We start from the raw sequence: 20,207 nt of genomic DNA, 5'->3' as shown, positions 1-20,207 counted from the left end.
GGGCCTCATAACTTCCCGGCGCCACACTCACTCATTGTTTTTAAAAGATTTGTTTGTTGTTTGAAAGGGGCGGGGAGAGATCTTCCACCTGGGCCACTTCTCAAATGGCCGCAGTGGCCAGGGCTGGGCCAGGCCGAATCAGGGGTCAGGAGGAGCTCCAGCCAGGTCTCCCACGGCGGGGCTGGGACCCAAGCCTTGGGCCATCTTCCTTTGCCTTCCCAGGCACATTAGCCAGAGTTGGACAGGAAGTAGAGTAGCTGGGACTCGAACCCCACCCCACTTCCAACGTGGCACAGAAAGTGGCGGCTTGACCTGGGTACACCACAATACCCCCACCCCCCAGTTTATCTTGCTGCATTTAAGTCGGACCCTGGACGCTGCCCAGAGGCAGCCAGTGTGTGGGGCTGCCTGCGCTGGCTCCGAGGAATCCCAGCAGGAGATGGTACACTCTGGGGCTGAGCTGCCACCAGGAACGGCTGCATCGCTCTGCTCCCAGTCCCGTGACAGGTGTGGACCAGAGCCCTCCCGTCTGCACTTGGCCCTGGGAGACTGATCAGAGATGTCCAACAGCAGCCACCACAAACCTGCTGCGTTCCTGCTGCAGACGCTGTGTTGTAAGCCAGACCGTGCAGGTGCACCTCGTGGTGGCCCTAGTTCCAGGTGGGGTCAAGGACATTCCGTGGGGGCAGGAGCTGCGGTCAGTGTGGAAGACAGACGGGGGCGTGTCTTCCAGGATCTCTGGAGTGTCGCTGTCTTGGAAGAGCGAGGATGTCCAGAGCAGGGTGGAAGCTGTCCCAGGGAGAATCCTTCCGCGCCAGAGCCCCCCTCCCATCTTCACATTTCCCTCGCCCACGCTGATGCAAGTGGTATTTTTAGCATCTTGCCTTTCCTGACTCCAAGGCAGCCGACTGGTTTCATAGAAATAGCATTTTCTTTTTATATGCACGTTCAGTCCTTTAATCAATGCACATAAAGCGTAATTGAATTACCTAATTATAGTGAGGAGCCCACATGTTACAAACACATTCGGAAACAGAAGTGGCAGTGCCTGAGGTGGGCAGCTCAGCTGGTGGGGCCACGGGGACAGGCCATGTCCACGGGCTCGGGGCACCCTTGGCCTGGGGGGGTGGGTCAGGCTCACCAGGACACTCAGCGTCGTTGACTAAAATCAGCCGCGCCTGGACTTGACGCACACTGCAAGCCCCTTGATGGGTGTTTGCTTGAAAAACCAGGGACGGGGACCTGGCAGCTTGAACGCCAAACTGACGGTCACGGAGGCCAGGGCGGCGAGCAGCTGGGAGAGCTAAGATGCGTGGAGGAGCCAGGACCCCAGCCAAGGCTGCGCGTGTCAGCCACCTGGTGCCTCCCATTGTCCTTATCACAGTTACAAGGAAAGGCGACTGATCCTTAAAATCTTTCAAATGAAGCCTTAAACTCTCCCGAAAGGCGGGAAGACAGAGAGGCCGAGCTCACCCCCGAAACGTCTTCCATGGCCTCTGGCTGAGCTGAAGGCGGAGCCGGGGACTTAGCCCAGGTCTCCCGCGTGGGTGGCAGGGACCCAAGTCCTGGTGCTTGAGCCATCGCCCCCGCGTCTGAAGCTGGAGCCGGGTCCTGCTGTGGAGCCGGGTCCTGCAGTGTGCGGGGCGGGTGGGGCCGGGTCCTGGGGTGTGTGGGGCGGGTGTCCTCACCACTTCACCGCCACGCCAGACACCCGTACCTGTTTCTGCTCTCACGTTTACGCCCGTTTGTTCTTCCCAGGGCCTGGCACCTGAGCCTCCCACGCAGCGGCCACCGTGGCGGCAGCTGGTTCTTTTCCACCACTGCACTGGACTGCGTGGCCAGGTCCCCACAGTTTCTTTGCCTGGCCCTAAAGGGGCGTTGTCTGGTCCCTTTGTGTTGGCCCCCCCAGGCATGCGTGTACACGGATGCTTTGAGAAGCGTGTTGTCGCAGTCGGAACTGGTGAACTGGGGAGATGTGCGTTTATAACTGTTGACAGGTGCTCACGTGTAGTCTCCTGAGACCCCTCCCGAAGAGGGCCACCCTGATCCAGTCCCACCAGTGGCGGGGGTGGGGGGCATCCACAGTGCCTGGTGGCCGGAGCCTGCAGTGACAATGGCTGTGGGCTCGCCGCAGCCCAGTGCCACAGGAAGGGTTACTAGTGCCATCTACCGAAGACCACACACCACCACGGGTTTCAGCCAGCTTCCAGCACCGCGAAAGGCTGGGGACTTTGTGGTCGCCACACGATGCCACTGTGAGGGGCACAGTGCCTCCCCAGGGCATCTGCCGGGCCCCGGCCTCCCTCACGTGGCCTGGAGCCCCTTTCATACGTGCCCTCGGCCTTCGCCGCCCCCATCCAGGTTCTCTGTGGTCCCCACGGGGCTGCTGCGCTCCCCCGGCCTCCTGTCCATCCGCACGTGGGCCCTTGGCCTCTCCCCCACTCTCACTTCCCTCCTTTCCGAGGCAGCCTTGGGCAGGGCAGGTGTCTGCTCTGGCTGGCCGCGCTGAGAGAGAGAGGGCAGTGCCTCCCACGGTGGGGGTGGGGAGACATGTCTGGTCCTGAGAGCCCAGGGCCACCCCCTCGATCACTCTCAGTCTCCAGGGGAGTCCCCAGGGGGAAGGTGGCGCTCATGCCCCTTTGGGACCTGTGTCTTCTGGGGAGGTGTGTCCATCTCCCTGTCAGTGGCACAGGAGGGCAGGGACGTGTTCATGGTGGGACAGGGTGACCCTGGGAGGCAGCCAGAGAGGCTGCGAGGTGGGTGACTGACAGGCGGCCTTTGGTGACTAAGGATGGAGGGTGGACGTGTTCTTGGGCCTCAGCCACGTCCTCAGGACCCTCGGATCCGGGGGACTGATGAGAGACGAGGCCTCTCCCTCCCCGAGTGCCCAGGGGGGCCCTTCCCTCGTGCTCTGGGCAGAAGGATTCACCCTGCGAGGGTGGGGAGGCCTGGCATCAGCGCTGTGGGCGTGGGGCCGGCCCAGAGCCAGGTATGAACACAGAAGTGAGGTGGGGGGTGCCTGGGAAGCCTCTGCACCCCCACCCCTTCCTTCAGTTCCCAGCCTGCTCCCCTGGACTTGCTCGGGGAACCAGCTGTGGCCAGGCAACAGGCGGCCAGCTCCGGGTGCCTGGCGTCCTGTTCTGAGCTGGCCTGGGAGTGAGCTGAGGCTCCGGGGGCCCCAGCGGCTCCTGCGGGTGGGGCTGGGAGGGTGGAGCTTCGGGCACAGGCCGTTCTCCAGGGCCTGTGGAAGCTTGGGTGGCCCCACGGACTGTCACGGACTGGGCCCCTCCTGAGTTTCAGGTGGCTGTGGGATCCAGGTGTCTTTCAGCCACGGGGTGCTGCTTAAGCGGCAGAGACCCCACCCCGCACACGCACACGCGCACACATGCATGCACACACACACACGCTCGACTCTGGCCTCCCCAGACACTCCCGAGGGTCACAGCCTGTGCATCTTGGCTGAGCACACACGGTGTTCCGAGGGAGTCTGATCTCACACCACCTTTTCCTGGAATGCAAGTGCCTTGGAAGTCGAGGGACAAGTACTTGGTTTTGTTCAGAGCCTTACCAAGAACCGCTCCTCGTTTCGGGAACCGGCCGTCCTGTGACTGCGTCCCTCGGGGCAGGGAGTGGCCAGCCCAGCCGCAGGACTACGCTCTGTCGGCGGCAGCCCCGCTGGCCCTCACCTGCTGCCCAGGGCAGTCCCCTGTGGGACGCAGGTCGCTGGATTCCATCGCGGTGCCCCCGTGTTGTCTTTGTGTTGCCGAGGGCACGCGTGTTGGGTCTTTGGCGTTTCGCATGTGGAGGTGGGAGTAGGCGGGTGCCACAGTTCCTTGTTACATAAAGGGGGTCGGGGGCGGGCTGGGAACCTGTGGGCCACAGGGGGACAGAGTGCACGGCAGGGTGGGGCTGGGTCAGAGGAGGGAGCGAGGCCGGGGCTGGCAGTGGCTCATGGGGCCTGGCCAGCGTCCCTGGGTCCAGTGGGAACCGGGGTTAAAGTTCACCGTGGAAGCGGGGCGATGTTTCAGGAGGGCCATCCTGCTGTTGCAGGGCTGCCTGGGAGGGGGCCCCTCGGCGGCTGCCACGCCCCCGTGAGAGACTGCCAGCCTGGGTGAGATGGCACCGGGGGCTGCTCACAGCGGGGGCCCAGCAGGCTTGGAGATTCCTGGGTGTCGGCAGCGGGGAGCCAGAGCAGCCTGCAGGTGGCCCAGGGAGGGTCCGGCTGAGCGGCCAGGGTGGCTGGTGCAGTGTCAGGTGCAGGTGCGGAGTGTGCGCGAGGAGGCGGGGCCTGGCGAGAAGAGGGCAGCTTGGTAGGTGGGGCTTGGGCCTCGGGGCACCGCCTCCTGGCCAGCTGCTGGCGCCATCCTGGTGAGCCTGAGCCCAGTGGGCTGAGCGCGAGGGAGAACGCGGGGACATCGCTGCCCTGACGTGGACAGCTCCACGCCCAGAGCAGGCCCGGCCTCCGCCTGGTTGCCTGTCCCTGGCCGCTTCCGTTCACACCCACCCAGGGGGCTGCCTTCCTCCTGGCCCTCTCTGCCAGGCAGCCCCCCATGCTTGCCTCTGTCCATTCTGAAGCAGAGTGTGCCAGGGCGGGGGTGGCGGGCGAGGAGAGGAGCCGTGCCTTGCTCAGCATCAGCCGTACCCGGGCCTGCCCGCCTGGGCCAGGCGGCGTCGTGCAGAGAAGTGTGTGATTGCCGTGTCTCTGGGGAATCCCGTCTCCAGGAGGGGCCGCGGTGTTGGTGACTCAGGCTGGCTGTGGGACGGGATTGGTGTTCCTAGGAAGGAGCCTCCCAGAATAGCCCGGCACCCCCGTGGGTGGGGAGCCGTGTGCTTCTCCTGGAAGGCTGCTGGCGCTGAGCCGCACTCGGCTGCGCCGTGGTGCTGGGAAGGAACTGGGACTCGGGGACGTGTGCCTAGTGGGGCAGAGCGGGCTGGCTGGACCCACGCGCAGGGAGTTGGAGCTGCTGCCTCCGACTCCGCCCTCGGTAGAGCCACACTGACCGCTCCCCCGCTGGGCGCCATCTGCACCTGCTGCTGTCACCTGTGGGCACAGGCATCAGCCAAGCAGTGTGTGCAGAAGATGGCTCTGAAGCCGCCACGTGCTCGCGGCCTACTGCGTGGGGCTTGGTTCATCCGTGTTGCTGCATTTTGTTCTCATAGTGGTCCCAAGAGACAGGGCTTGGCACCAGCCGGTTGTCTGGGCTCGGAGGGAGTGAATAACTTGCCTGTGTCCCATGTGACACGGTGGAGACTGAACCTCCTGGCGACTTTCCAAGGCGCGTGTCCTTTGCCACCATAGGCAGTGCCCCGCTTCCCGAGCACTTGCTAGGCAATCGGACTGGCGACTAAGCTTAGTGGCCACGTAGGAAGCTGGGAGCCTCGCCATGGAGCTGAGAGTCTGGGAGAACTCACGCTAGCACGGGCGGAGTCACCAAGCAGGAACACACGCAGCCCGCGGTGGAGATGCAGACATTGTGGCGACTCCTCCAGCCAGAGAAGGTTCTAGAAGGCAAGAGCATCTCAACCAAATCTGGATGGGCAAATGGGAGTTGCAGATGTGGTGGCCTGGGGGAGTCTACACGGATGAAGTGGAGGGAGTGGAGCCGGGTAAAGCATAGATGTGGCAGGGTCAGGGTCGCGTGCCAGGGCCCCCTGTGGCACGGCAGGGTCAGGGTCGCATGCCGGGGCCCCCTGCGGCACGGCCGGGTCAGGGTTGTGTGCTGGGGACCCCTGTGACATGGCAGGGTCAGGGTCGCGTGCCGGGGACCCCTGTGGCACGGCCGGGTCAGGGTTGTGTGCTGGGGACCCCTGCGGCACGGCAGGGTCAGGGTCGCGTGCCGGGGACTCCCTGCCTTTTGGCTGTGCAGGAGCCCCTTCCCAAGTCCTCCAGACGCCCCAAGGGGCTGCCCTGCACGTGACTCGGGGAGGTTCAGGGCATGGTCAGAAGCTGCAGGGCCCGACTCTGAGTCCCAGCAGTCCAGGAAAGTGGGCCACTTCCGCGAGTGACTCGGACGTGCATGCGCTGCAAGGGCCCTGTGGCACTGCACACCATTCCGGGATTCACCTGCTGGCTTTTGTTAAGTGTTGTGCGAGGACCTCGGTGTGAGGGCTTTGTTGTTTTTCTGGCACGGCGAGCTCGGCTGGGGCGTTGGCATCAGAGACCCCGACAGGGAGGCTGCAAGGGCGCCGCACGTCAGAGCTTCGTGGGGGGCCAGGACGCCGGGCATGGCTGAGCTGCAGCTTTCTCCTCTCTAGATGGGTGTGGAGGTCCTGGACGAGTGAGGGTGCACGCGTGGCAAGCGTGGCGGTCCCGTGACTCACTTCCCTCCTCGCAGAGGGGGAGCGCGTGTGCTCGGCCAGGCTGCACGTTAACCCGAGATGGGCATCGTGGCTGCTCCCGGCCTCCACCTTGTGTGAATCCTGCAGCAGCACGGCCAGGCTGGCTCCCACACAAACACAGGCCCTAGAACGCCTCCTGGGGGCGGGCGTGCAGGCTCCAGGGCGCCGGGAGCAGGGGCCTGGCTGCGCTCTCCCCTCCGCACCTGCCAGCGCTGCCCCGCACTCCGGCTCTGCACCTGCCCCCGGCTGGCCTCCTCCTCCCAGCACTGAGCCAGGTCTGGCCCACATCACAGCTCCTTCCCCCTTGGACAACTCTTGGGTCCTGGTCTCAGGGTCTTGCCCAGCCCTGGAAGGAGGAGAGGCCCCCGTGGTGACAAGTCCTTCCTGTTCTTGGGTGGGACAGTGGGACTTTACCGCTGTCCTGGAGTCACCTGGGCTGCTTTAGACCCCAGAACCTGGTCTTCATGCTGGCCAGCCCGGGAGCAGTGGTCCCTCTGTGCTGAGCTGTCCCTGCACCATCTCAGTGTTCAGATCCCCCTCGTGGGAGCAGGTGGCGCTATCCTCATTTCCAAAACAGCTCTGACTTGGTCAGTCGTTGCTGATGGCCTCTCGGCTGCCAGGGGCTGGCCTCAGTCCAGTCTCGGCTTCTAGGCTGTCTAGAAGTCTGTGCTGTGAGCCCCGGGACCCTGCGGCTCACCTGCTCTGCCCTGAACCCACCCCTTGTGTGCAGGCTAGGAGGTGTCTCCTGGGACACACCCAGGACGTGTCTGATCTGTAGGGGAGCCCAGTCTTTGGTCAGTGTGTCTGACCACGGGTGCTTAAAGAGCTCATGACAGGGGCCGGCACTGTGACACAGTGGGTTAAGCCCTGGCCTGCAGCACCAGCATCCCATATGGGCGCTGGTTCAAGTCCTGGCTGCTCCATTTCTGAGCCAGCTCCCCGTTAATGAGCCTGGGAAAGCAATGGAAGATGGCCCAAAGCCTTGGGCCCCTGCACGCATGTGGAAGACCTGGAAGAAGCTCCTGGTCATTGCGGCCATTTGGGGAGTGAACCAGCCGATGGAAGATTGGACTGGAGTTCCATCTCTGTGCTGGTACCGTGGGCCCAGCAGGAATAGAAGTGTGACTGCCTGCCACGGATCTGGGGCCTGGGCTTGGCACAGTCACACGGCTCCACCCCCACTGGTGCTGAGCACGCAGCTGTCTCCTCAGCCACCCTCCCCCGCCCCGCCCCGGGCACCATCCCTGGGTACCTGTCCTCTCTGTTCCTTACCTGCTCGCCCCTTGTGTCCCCTCTGGTGTGGACACAGCGCAGGCCCGGCGTGCGGGTGGGAAGGCAGAGGGGCCTGGAAGGGCCCTGGGGTTAGTCTTGTGTCTGGAGTCCCCTGCGTCCCCACAGGAACCCCCAGCCCCACTGACGCAGACACCCTGCTCGCAGAAGGGCGCGTCCTCTTCCTGGCTCCCCGCCACCCTGGTCAGGCCCCGCCGCTGCCCTCCTCCGTGTGTCCGGCGCGAGTGACAGCAGGGACAGTGAGGAGACCGGCGGAGGCTCATCTGTATCCCAGGCTTGGCTCCCACGCCCACATGGCTCTGTAATTTGCCACCACACCGGGACTTTCTCAGTGGGGAGAGCCAGAAATAGGCTGTGGCTTCCCCAGCTCCGGGCAGCACCAGCGTCGTTGGCAGCGCCATTTCTGAATCAGGAGCGGGCGCAGCTGTGGAGGGCGGGGAGAGGCGGGGAACTGGGGGATCCCGCAGGGCTCGGGGACCCGTCCAGGTGTCCTCAGCTCCCGGGCGCAGCCCTGCTGTGCTTCGGGAGTTCCCCCGAGAACCCTGGGAGTGAGGAAGCCCTGGCAGCCGTGAGCCATTGGAGTCGGGTCTGAGTCCGTTCCCTGTTCCGCGATCCACGCCCGTGTGTGCGGGCTCCGGGCTCTGCGTGGGAAGACCCGCCTGGCCTCCACTCTGAAGAGCCTCGTGGCCAGAGGGGGAGGTACCCGAGGCTGACAACCTCCTGTCCACAGTGGCCGCTGTGTCGGGCAGGGCCCGCGAGCTGCTTCTCACGCAGGCTGCTGCGGGGCCAGGCTCCCTGCACTGGGAGAACACTGCCCGGGCCCCGCTCCACCGTCCGTCCTGGCCGGCTGCCCGTTGGGGTCTGCAGCCCTCCCGCTTGGGGAGCCGGCTGTGGGTCCTGATTCCAGCCCCAGCCCAGGGCCACACTTCCTTCCCTGAGCCCCTGAGCCAGGCACCGTTCAGAGCCCACGGCAGCCGCTGCTCAGAGGCACTGGGGAGGCGCCATCCTCTGTGTGCCCACTCGGAGCAACCCCTCACGGCTTAAACTCAGGCCCACGGGTGTGGCGTTTCTCTACCCTTTCCAGTCCAAATCTGAAATCGGGGGCTAGACGGTTGCTTTAAAGGTCTCCATCCAATTCCACAAATTCGTGCTGATAACGGAACGTGATGCCTCGCCTCCGTGTGTGATCACGGGGCCTGGCCTGGGGCTACGTCTTCTCCATGCGTTATCTTGTGCATGTGCACAGGACCCCTGGAAGGAACTAGTCGGAGCAGGGCTGGGACGGGAGCCGCCCGGCCCCACACTCTGCGAAATTCCTGAGAAGTCTGGACGAGGTGCTGGGTCGCGGTCCGGGCTGCCCCGGTGTCGGGGGAGGTGGTGAAGGGACGCGGGTCTGAGCTGTGCAGACGGCGTCCAGGCCCCGAGCTGCTGTCCTGAGTCTCCGGTGGCCTCTGCAGCTGCTCGCCTCGGAGTGGGCCTGCAGGATGCTGTGGGGGCAGGAGGAGGTTCTCGGAGGTCGAGTGAGTGCTCACAGGCAGGAGAGAGAGTCCAGGCGCCCAGTGGACAAGGCCCGGCTGGAACTGCTGTTCTGAACACAACTGCCTGTAGATGTCAGAGAAGAGGAGTAAACTGACAGCAGGAAACACGTGATCCTGGAAGGCTCTGAGAGCGCGGACCTGATGTCCGTTCTCTGTGGACGTCCTCGAAGCACGGATGAGGACGACTTCTCGGAAAATGACTGCATTCCAGACCGACGTTGCTATAGAGCACCTGTGTGTGCGATCTCACTCCCTGCTCACAGCTCTGAAGATCCACCATTTAGTCCTCATTTTATTTATTTTTTAATTTTAATTTTTTAAAGATTTATTTATTTGAAAGAGTTACACAGAGAAGGAGAGGCAGAGAGAGAGAGTGAGCGAGCGAGCGGGGTGGGGGGTCTTCCATCCGCTGGTTCACTCCCCAATTGGCTGCTATGGCCAGAGCTGTGCAGATCCAAACCCAGGAGCCAGGAACTTCTTCCGGGTCTCCCACACGGGTGGAGGGGCCCAAGGACTTGGGCCATCTGCTGCTGCTTTCCCAGGCCACAGCAGAGAGCTGGATGGGAAGTGGAGCGGCTGGGACTCACACCGGCGCCCATGTGGGATGCCGGCACTACAGGCAGCAGCTTTACGCACTGTGCCAGCCCCAGTCCTCATTTTAGATGAGAAGACAGGCCCCAGGAAGTTAGGTGTTAACTGCCCAAGGCCACCGGTTAGGCAGTGACATCCCAAACTGCAGTCTCCTAGTTCCAAAGCCACCCCTCTGCTGTTGCCACCTCCGGGACCAGGGCCCCGTGCCATCCTCACAGATGACCTGGGTCGCGAGCAGGCCTGGGCGGAGCCTAAGCTTCCTGAGACAGATGGGCGAGCTGACCGCGTCGTTTCCTGCTCGGGCACTGTCCCTGGCTGCCCATGCGCCGTGAGATGAAGTCCAGCAGTGTAGCTGTTCCCAGCCCAATTTCCTGCCACTCCCATTACCACCCCCTCTCGTCACTGGAGCAACTCTGCTCCCCCAATCTCTGTCATTTCATTCCGAGATCCTGGCACACATGGCTCCCCTGTGCGGATTCTGTCAAGTTCCTCCACGAGCCTGCCTCGATCGGTCCCCCTCTCCCTGCGCCCGTCAAGCCCCGGGGTAAACAGCTGAGACCCTGTCTGGAGAGGAGACCTTCCCCTGCCTGGCTCCGTCTCTCCTCTAGGGCCCCGCTGCAAGTGCATCTCCTGGCGCCCGTCACTCTCGAAAAGGCCCTGTTCCCGGACTGTCCATTTGCCTTGCCCCCCGCCAGGGGTGGCAACATCCGGCCTGCGGGCCAAGGAAGAATCGCTTTGTCTGGCCCTGCCAAGGCATCCACAGGCAGGACTCAAAATTCAGTCGGTCGATCGCGGGCTCATTTTTAAGGTGCTCATTTTGCGTGGCCCATGAATGATGTTATACAGACCCCTGCTACACAGTCTCCCCGGGGGCGGGAGAGCTCCCGTGGCTCAGCTCTGTCCTGGGGGCTGGGAACAGGGCTGGTCTGTGCGGTCCTGCAGAGCCCCTGATGCAATGAACGAAGGGCACCTGGGTGTTTTGATCAAACTGCAGGGGGCAGCCGTGAGCTGAGCCTCACCTGGCAGGGCCCTCCCTGAGGTCCAGGCTGGGGTGGTGGGGGCCGGATCCAACTCTCCGGGAGCCTCAAGACAGCACAGGAGACAGACAGCCCCAGGGAGCCGGCGGCAAGCTGTGCTGTCCCAGCGGGGAGGGGGCGGAGCGGTGCCGCCCTAGGCTTGGGCTGGGGCAGGGATGAGAAGCCCCCGTGTTTGGCAGCCTTGGGCTTTGCCCTTGTTCGGGGCATTCAAGCACTTGGCCCTGTTGTCTCTCCTTGCAGAGCCCGAGGATCTGACTCGAGGAGAACCGTTATTTAAGTTGAAAAAATAATTAGAGCTTGGCCTTGATGTTGACTGATGATACCTCCTCCTGTGGGCAGATTTCATGTTTTTAGGCTGTTTTTGTTTTTATTTCTAAATTTCGGCTGCATCCTCCGCCCCGCCCCGCCCCCCGCCCCCAGGCAGGGGCCTCTTGAAAAGCATCTCCCTTCCTGCTCTCGGCACCGCTGGCTCCGGGCGCCGGCAGACGGGGACAGGGACGGGTGTGGCTGGCGCAGCACCAGCGCGAGCGAGCGCGTGAGCGCGAGGAGATTCCCAGGCTGCGTGGAGCTCGCGGGTGGGCGGGGGCTCCGGTGTCTCGGGCCCTCCCCCGGCTGGGCGGGCCGAGGAGCCGCCTCTCGCTCGCTCACTCGCGGGGAGAGCGGGAAGGCGCGGGGCGCTGCCGGCTGGGCGGATGCGGTCTGCGGATCTCCGGGCATCTCTGCGTCCAGAAGCCCGAAGCCCAGCGGCGCTGCCCCCGCGTCTACAGGGGCTGGAAGAGCGTGTGCTGCGGAATGGGTCCCCGCTCTGTTTAACCATGTTGGCGCCGGGATCCGTCCAGACCCAGCCGGCTTCGGACGGCGGATGTGGAGGAAACTGAAGATGTGCACGCCCCGAGTTGCAGCAGGGGCCACCCCGGTGTGGCTCAGTGACTGAGCGCTCCTGCTCCCAACGGGGAGTCGGACCTTGCGAGAGGCCGGAGGCGGCCACGCGAGGGTCACTGCTCCCTCCGCTTTCCGGAGCCGATCTTTAGGGGGGTGTGCCAACCACCTGTCACCCTCGCAGACCCGGGGTGCAGCCTGCAGGCAGCCGCTATGGTGCAAAATGTCATTCTAGTGTTTTTCCGCAGACGGCTGAGCCAAAGACCTGCTGTGGAGGAGCTGGAGAGGAGAAACATCTTGAAACGTGAGTAGCTGCCGATTGCTCCCGGGGGTTTCCCTCCCTGTGCTGAGGCTGGGGCGGGTCTCCGTGCTGGGAGCTGAGTGCACCTGCCTTCCCTCTGAGACTCCTGAGCCGCCAAGCCCTAGAGGAAAGTTGATAGAACCCAGACGTTCTTCTTTCAAAGTAAAAAAAAAAAAAAAAAAAAAAACAAAAAAAAAACAAAAACGCGAACGTAGAGAGGGTCCGATTTTCAGGGTTACTGAGTTAGCCACTCCCACACGCCTCAGGGAAATGATGTAGCTTTTCCCGTTCATTGCAAGCAGGGTCTGGGGCAGTTTGGGTTGGGGGCTCCTGATGACCACAGGAATCCCAGGCAAGCTGTGGGCAGGGTGCTAAGCCCTGGCCAAGGAGGATGTGGGCCCCTTGGCTGTGAGGAGCCAATCAGGTGCCTCCAGGGAGACTTCCAGGGGCTCAGAGCTTTGAGGTCCTGGGAGCCTCCGTCCCGCCCTCCAGTCTCCTGGATAGGGGTGCAGCTGTGGTGGTGCAGAGAACAATCAGTGACCTCACTGACACTCTGGGGGGTAAGACCCCTCAAAAGAGCTTCTCGGGTGGGTCTTAAGACCTGTGGACTCCAGAACTGAGCGTGTCCTCTGCTAGGGGCGGCCTGGATTTTAAAGTACGTTCCCTACGGGATGAACACTGCAGATGCCCCCTGAGTCTTGATTTCCCTCGTCAACAACTCGCTTTCACAGAGTTCAGGAGGCAGAGCCCCGAGCCCCCGTTTCTCAGGGTCTCCTGCCACGGTGCCTCCATTGACTGATGAGAACAATCCCCTCCTCTATGTACTGTGAGAAATACTTAACCCTACAATTATAAATGTCCCCATTTTTAAAGTTGAAGATACAATGATTTCTATTCCATGCTACCTGAAGGAGCCAGTGTCTGTAGGAGTTTAAACAAAAGCTTTTCAGTTTAATAGGGCTTAATCCGATGGGCAGAAAGTCAAGCTGTTTCAGTGACCAAATGTTTTGAGTTTATAAAAATGACACCACTTTGTAAAGCCACTAAGTCGTAGGTGGTCCTGACATGACGTAGGCAGGTTGGAGCCTTAGGAAGTGCCACACCCGAGCTGTCCACTGCGCCCCCCGGGAAGGGGGGCCTTCGACCCGGCTTTCAAACAGCCAGGCTCTTCTTATGCAGGAGTGGCCTCTTCCCTCCCACTGTGGGCAGCCAGGCCCTCCCTCCACCATGTGCTTCTAATTGTGTTATTCTTTGTAAATCCATGTGGAGGCTCAAAAATAGCACAGTGCCTGGTGAATGGAGTGCTGTGGTGGGAGTGCTCACTGGGACGGCCGCACACTCTGCGCAGATGGGAAGTGGACTTCCTGCGCCGTGGCCATGGCAATCCCACCACAAACCCTTTGCCGCCGCTGCCAGCAAACCACAGATCTGTCTTTTGTGCAGGGAGCGTAAGTGGCCCTAGACTTTGACGGCGAGAGGTGCGCTGGGGGTCCGCTTTGACTTTCATTTTGGGTCTGTGGGCACGAGAATGGGGCAACTCCGGCCTCATGTACAACAGCATCACCTCTGCCACCCTCAGGGCGCACAGTAGCATTAATGTGTTTGCTTCAATCTGCCCGTGTACTCGAGGGGAGGGGCCCCTTCAGGTGACGAGAATGGCGACTTCACCAGGTCCGGTCAGTCCCAGGCATCGTGCTCAGTGCTTGGGGTGGGCACCCTGACGGATTCGCGAGGGCTGCTCTGCTGTCCCACTTTCCTAGGGATGCGGCCAAAGCAAGAGCTGGAGCTGGAGCTCGCTCCCAGGTTGCCCGACCCCATCACCCTCGTCCTTCACCGTGCATCGGCAACAATGATACCTTTCTGAACATCTAGAGGACCCGGGTGTAACTGCCCAAGCTGGTTAGAGCTACTTTCAGAAGTATGGAAATAGAGGTCCCAAGGATTGCGTTTTTCTTTTTTTTTTCTTTTTTTTACAGGCAGAGTGGACAGTGAGAAAGAGAGAGAGAAAGGTCTTCCTTTGCCGTTTGTTCACCCTCCAATGGCCGCCGCGGCCGGTGCGCTGCGGCCGGCGCACCGCGCTGATCCGATGGCAGGAGCCAGGAGCCAGGTGCTTTTCCTGGTCTCCCATGGGGTGCAGGGCCCAAGCACCTGGGCCATCCTCCACTGCACTCCCTGGCCACAGCAGAGAGCTGGCCTGGAAGAGGGGCAACCGGGACAGAATCCGGCGCCCCAACCGGGACTAGAACCCGGTGTGCCGGCGCCGCTAGGCGGAGGATTAGCCTAGTGAGCCGCGGCGCCGGCCGGATTGCGTTTTTCTAAGGCAGGGGGTTCTCGGGTCTAGGAGGAAGAGGTCCACAGACATGCCACTAGTGGAAGTTGAGGAGAGGCTGTGGGCGAGGCTGCCGGGGGACGTTTGGAAGAGGGCTCTCACCGGCACCTGGCTCAGCAGCACCCTGAGAGGCACTGTCAGAGTCCAGCTCTCCAGAGACCTTGGTGACCGGTTTGCCACACAGACACAGAAGACCTGATTTTGCATATTTATTGTTCCACATGAAGACTGCACTTGGGATCTGTTGCAGCCTAGTTTTAAGATACCTGAATTCATTCCATCTCCATTATGTAAATCCCTCGTGGCTGGCCTCATATGTTGATATGCCCACAATTTTTTCTAATTGTATCAGCTGATTATAGCTCACAAGTACGGTTTCACTTGGACAAAGAATCAAGTATGGAACAGGATTCCTTTTCTGAAACGCTGAGTTGGCTTTAAAAAAAAATCCTGAGAAATACAATGGCTGCTACATCAAACATCCATACACCAGCCTTCCAAGCATGTTTGAAACGTATCCTGTAAATAAAGGCAGGTAATGTGAAATGCTAGCTGCCAACTCGCAGGACTTCCCTTTCCAGACTTGGCAGTGTCTCCAAGTGCTGATGGTTGAGAGCGCTTTTCTGGGAGTGGAGCCCTGTTCAGGTTAGGAACCTGAGGCTTTATTTAGCAACAGAGCACCAGAAATAGGACAACCATTATCTCGTATCCCAGAGCAAGGCATACATTTTACACTACATCTCAGTACTCTGGTCTATTTTTAGCTTTCAAGTGTAGGTGTGAACGCAGCTCGAATGTTAATAGGCACAACTCACTGAGCAAAGCCAACTGTGGTGAGGGACTGGGGTTCCCTTAAAAGGCACTGTGGGTGGGTGTTTGGGCTGCCCTTGATTAAGATGCCAGCACCTCCTGTCAGAGTGCCTGGGTCAAGTTCCAGGTCCACTCCTGCCTCCAGCTTCCTGCTAACAGAGATGCTGGTGCAAGGAGGATGGCTCCAGCACTCGCACCCCTGCCACCCACGTGTGGAAGACCCAGCCTGAGTTCTCGGCTCGGCCCAGGGGTTGCAGGCATTTGGGGAGTGAACGAGGGGTTGGGAACTCTCTCAGATAATTACAAAAGGAGCGTTCCTGCTTCGGCAGTGTGGTCGGCCAGTTTATGGCTATGTTTGCATCTATAATACTCATTTACCCTAACAAAATAAATTCCAGGCAAACATATTTTGCCCAGACAGAAGATGGTGTTCCCTAGCTTATGTTGGATGACTCCAACGTAGGTACTTATTAAATGGAACAAAAAGAGCTGCAAGTGGACTTCAGAAAGTCTGTGGAAAATGGATTAAAAGTTTCTCAGTGCAAAACAATTTTTTGAAATATATGCATTTTTTGTACACACATTTTTCTATGAATGTTTTGAGGAACCCTTGCATATGTGGACTGCAAACATTTTGTCACCAAAATAAACATCTTGTAATTCCATTTTCCATAAACGTTTACAAGTACTTCTGTATTTATATTCGAACATATACCTACATTGATTTATTCTACACCCATTTTTGCCTGCTACCTGCATTCTTGGATGTAAACATATGGATATCTGAGAATAGGGAAAATCAGACATGCACACAATATCTGCTTTTTGGGGGGTGGACAACAGCAACATCTGTGGTTGTTTTTAATGCAGAGAAGCGGGGGGAGGATCAGGCTGGCATGAGAGCAGTGCTTGGCTCAAGACAAGTTTCTGGGAAGCCATCAAACCATGAACTTTTGAGCAGTGACTGGCAAAATGCAAAACACACAGAATTGCAATGCGGACAGAAGTGTTACCCACAGGTGTCCTTGACAGCCTGCCTCAGCTACCGAAAATACGGTGACCTTGAGTGCAGTTCCCCGGTTAGGAGAACAAAATCTCAACACAGTTCTCTGTTTTACTCTTTCACAGAAAGGAATGACCAGACAGAGCAGGAAGAAAGAAGAGAAATAAAGCAAAGACTGACCAGAAAGGTACCAGACTTTAAGCATTTTATTTCCTGGACTGAAAAGCTGGACTAGAGAAAGATGCTGCTGCAGCCACTGGGATGGGAGACCCACCGCTCACTGGGAGCTGGCTTCCTGGACGGCGGCATCGGTTAAATCAGAGCAACAGTGAGCGAGTGCTTCTTGCCACATCCCAGTGTGTGACCTTGACATTCCGTAGAATAGCAGTAGCGAGTTGGAAAAGCAGCACGACCCAGATATGTCCAGCTGGAAGCCAGAGGCTGACTGGGCATTCTCTTAATTTATGTCTAAGAAAAGCATAGTTGCGTATCAGTGTTTCAGTTACCTCTTGGACCCATTGCATTTGGTCACCTTAATGTCAAGAAAAAAACCGTGTTAGTCTCAAGGGTTTGAATCTGTGACTCAAATAGTTAAAATTTATGATGGCCAGTAGAGGTAGCAATTCTGTGAGCTTCACTTTCAAAACCCTGATCATTTCTGCCGTCTCTCTCCTCCCCTGTGTTCCATGATAATGAAATGTCGTCCTGTTGAAGTTAACAGAATATCCTTCCTGAGCTTGACTTAACACCAAGTTAGCACGAAAGCTTTCAGTAATTAAAAATGCTTATTTGGTAATCCTTGTACAGAAACACTGATGCCATAAGATCTATGTAAATTCATCAGCCATCCCCTAAGCCTGTGCTATGTACTATCAGGGGTGGGACCACTTGAATGCAATGTGGAGGGAGGGGCTTGTGAGTTAAGAGCATATAATGTGAGCCCTCATGTTACAGATTGCTTCTGTTTCAGTTATATTTCAGAATCAGGGTTTTCGTTTATATGAATGTACTCTTTGTTTACAGTACTTCAAAATGCATATTTGGCATGTGATACCTAACTCTTATGATCTTTTATTTTAGCTTAATCAGAGACCCACTGTTGATGAGTTGAGAGACAGAAAAATTCTGATACGATTTAGTGATTATGTGGAAGTAGCCAAAGCGCAGGACTATGACAGGAGGGCAGACAAACCCTGGACCAGGCTGTCAGCAGCAGATAAGGTACATCACCGTCTGTGCTGCTCGGGGGGGGGAGGGGGTGTTACAGAAAGAGCAAAACTTAACATGCCAAGGAGCTTCATAGACAGTGGGATCCATTAAATTAAGGCTATGCCTTGGCTAGACATGGGTTTCACAGACAATTCAGGATCAAAGCGGAGCAATGGTTCTCAACTCGGGAGCAGTTTCATCCCTGGGGACGTCTGCCTATGTCTAGCGACATTTTTGGCTGCCACAACTGGGATGAGACTGGCATCTGGTGAGGTGCCAGGGCTGCTGCTGGACATCCCACAGTGCACCGAGTGTCCCCCAACACCGAGAGCATGGAAATTCAAACTTGGGCCTGGGGATCGAAACTAGGCAAGGTGGCCTAACAAAGGTCAGCAAGTTCAGGACAGGCTTCCAAATACAGGCTACACACTGGCTTGGTATGATGTACTATACAAATGAGGAAGACAGACTAAGTGCTGAACAAAAATATGTATTACAAAGTAAGTCAGCAAGTATTAGGAATGGTTGTTAGTCCATAAACATACTAATTTCCTCCGTTAACTTTTAATGTTCTGTTTTGTAAATTTCAGGCAGCAATTCGTAAAGAATTAAATGAATACAAAAGTAATGAAATGGAGGTACACGCATCAAGCAAGCATTTGACAAGGTTAGACTTCTGTATTAATTTCATGCTTATGGTATTTACTTTTGGAACACACACATGCACACTTCAAAGACCTTTGCATCCAGTTAAACAAACTAGGTATTTCTGCAGTGAGCTATATTAAACAAATGGAATGGACCTCAATTAAAAATGCTGTCTGCAGGGGCCAGCGCTGTGGCTCAGTTGGTTAATCCTCCGCCTGCAGCGCTGGCATCCCATATGGGCGCCTGGTTCTAGTCCCGGTTGCTCCTCTTCCAGTCCTGCTCTCTGCTGTGCCCTGGGAGTGCAGTGGAGGATGGCTCAAGTGCTTGGCCCCTGCACCGGCATGGGAGACCAGGAGGAAGCACTTGGCTCCTGATCAGCGCAGCGCTGGGTGTGCTGGGCATTGAGGGGGGGAGTGAACCAATGGAAGGAAGACCTTTCTCTGTCTCTCTTGCTGTCTAACTCTGCCTGTCAAATTAAAAAAAAAAAATGCTTTCTGCACTACTGGTTTATAGGGTTTGCTGAAAGGTGACTCATGGAGGAAAACAGTATTACATAGGTCACTTTTTAAAATTTTATTTTACTGGCTTATTTATTTGGAAGTCAGATAGGTATTTCCCTACTGCTGCTCAGCTCACCAAATGCCCGCAGCAGCTGAGTCAAGGGGCTCCAACCCCTTGAGCCACCACCTGCTGCCTCCCAGGGTACACACTGGAAAGAAGTGTGGCTCAGGAACAGAGCCAGGACGTGGAACTCAAGGCTCCCGGACATGGAACACAAGCATTTTAAGCACCGTCCCAACCGCTGTGCCAAGTGCCTTACCCACTTTTTTCCCCTCTAGAAGCCTCTTAAGGAATATAAACCTCATACATTTCCTCATTACAACTTTAAGCACACGGTGATTCTTCCCACATATCTGCCCTCTCACCTCTTCCTCCTTGCTCTCCTATTCCCATTATTTTTTTTTTACTAAAATCTTATTTTTTAAAGATTTATTTATTTGAAAGAGTTACACAGAGGTGGAATGGCAGAGAGAAAGAAGTCTTCTATCCACTGGTTCATTCCCCAGTTGGCCGCAACGACTGAACTGTGCCGATCCAAAGCCAGGAAATACTTCTGGGTCTCCCATGTGGGTGCAGGAGCCCAAGGACTTGGGCCATCTTCTTCTGCTTTCCCAGGCCATAGCAGAGAGCTGGATTGGAAGTGGAGCAGCCTGGACTAGAACCGGCGCCTGTAGGGGATGCCAGCGCCGCAGTCAGAGGATTAACGTGCGCCACGGAGCTGGCCCCAATCTATTTTAAATTAACTTTGTATACAAATCAACTATGTTGAGTTCAACAAATATGAAAAAAAAAAAAACTGTTCAACAGTCTAGACAAGGGCTGTTCAAAGTCATTGCTTCTCAAGGTGTCAATTTCACTTCTATAGATGGCCTTTTAGGTGGTCTTATCACAGGTCAGGGAGGACATATAGTATTTGTCCTTTTGGGAGGGCTTATTTCACTAAGTAGGATTTTTTTTTTTTGCAAAACTGGATTTTGGATTTCCATGGTGTACATATCCCATAATTTCTTTATCTAGTCTTCAGTTGATGGGCATTTGGGCCTTATCCCACTTTATTTCCATGTATATTTAAGAAAAGTAGTTTCAAAGCAATGAAAGTAATGTCCCTGTATAGACCGTGCCCCTCCTCTAATACTCAGACTTCTTCCAATTTATTTAAACTCTCCTTATTTACTTTTTGGCATCTCATTTAGATTTGTATTCATATCCTTAATACAAGCTAGTTTCCCAAAAGCCGAGTTTTTCAGCAGGTATCCGAGTACATACTATGTGCCAGGCACACAACTGTGAATAGATAGAATATATATTCCTGATGTATATTATTCAAGATGGGTATCCTCTATCTGTGCTACCAAACGCAAGACCCTGATTCGTGGTGATGACCAAGGGTTTTCCCTTTACTCACTGAGGGGTGTATTCCTCAGTACTTTCCTCTTTTTCCATGGCCCTGAGCAGTAATAATTATTTGAGTTTGTCACTCACCATTAGTGGGGACAACTCTTTAACCACAGCAGTGGCTGTGTCCTCTCCCACTTTGTCTGAGAGTAAGAGAAGGGACATCTTGTATATGAATACTGTGCTCAGCTAAGTAAGACGTTACTTTCCTGTCACTAAGCAGCCACTGCTACTGTTATTTAAAAGATTTACTCTAAGTTCACTGTGGCTATCAAAC

General features: G+C 57.2%; 2 protein-coding genes across 3 annotated transcripts in view; one reads left to right on the top strand and one right to left on the bottom strand.

The window, feature by feature from the left end:
- PHACTR3 (phosphatase and actin regulator 3) overlaps positions 1 to 20,207 on the top strand; it is a 225,847-nt gene that overhangs the window by 202,463 nt on the left and 3,177 nt on the right. For both annotated transcript variants that reach the window (XM_051835075.2, XM_017337824.3), the window contains exons 9-12: positions 11,923 to 11,978; positions 16,243 to 16,304; positions 17,198 to 17,338; positions 17,917 to 17,993. In XM_051835075.2, the coding sequence (XP_051691035.2) occupies positions 11,923 to 11,978; positions 16,243 to 16,304; positions 17,198 to 17,338; positions 17,917 to 17,993 (336 nt within the window). The remainder of the gene's footprint in view (positions 1 to 11,922; positions 11,979 to 16,242; positions 16,305 to 17,197; positions 17,339 to 17,916; positions 17,994 to 20,207) is intronic.
- SYCP2 (synaptonemal complex protein 2) overlaps positions 16,305 to 20,207 on the bottom strand; it is a 79,604-nt gene continuing 75,701 nt past the window's right edge. The window contains exon 43 of the mRNA XM_070051357.1: positions 16,305 to 16,649. Within this exon, the coding sequence (XP_069907458.1) occupies positions 16,620 to 16,649 (30 nt within the window). The 3' untranslated portion in view covers positions 16,305 to 16,619. The remainder of the gene's footprint in view (positions 16,650 to 20,207) is intronic.

The sequence above is a fragment of the Oryctolagus cuniculus genome, chromosome 11 (genome assembly GCF_964237555.1).
Source record: "Oryctolagus cuniculus chromosome 11, mOryCun1.1, whole genome shotgun sequence".
Taxonomy (NCBI): Eukaryota; Metazoa; Chordata; class Mammalia; order Lagomorpha; family Leporidae; genus Oryctolagus; species Oryctolagus cuniculus.
This window is presented reverse-complemented; position numbering and strand designations above follow the sequence as displayed.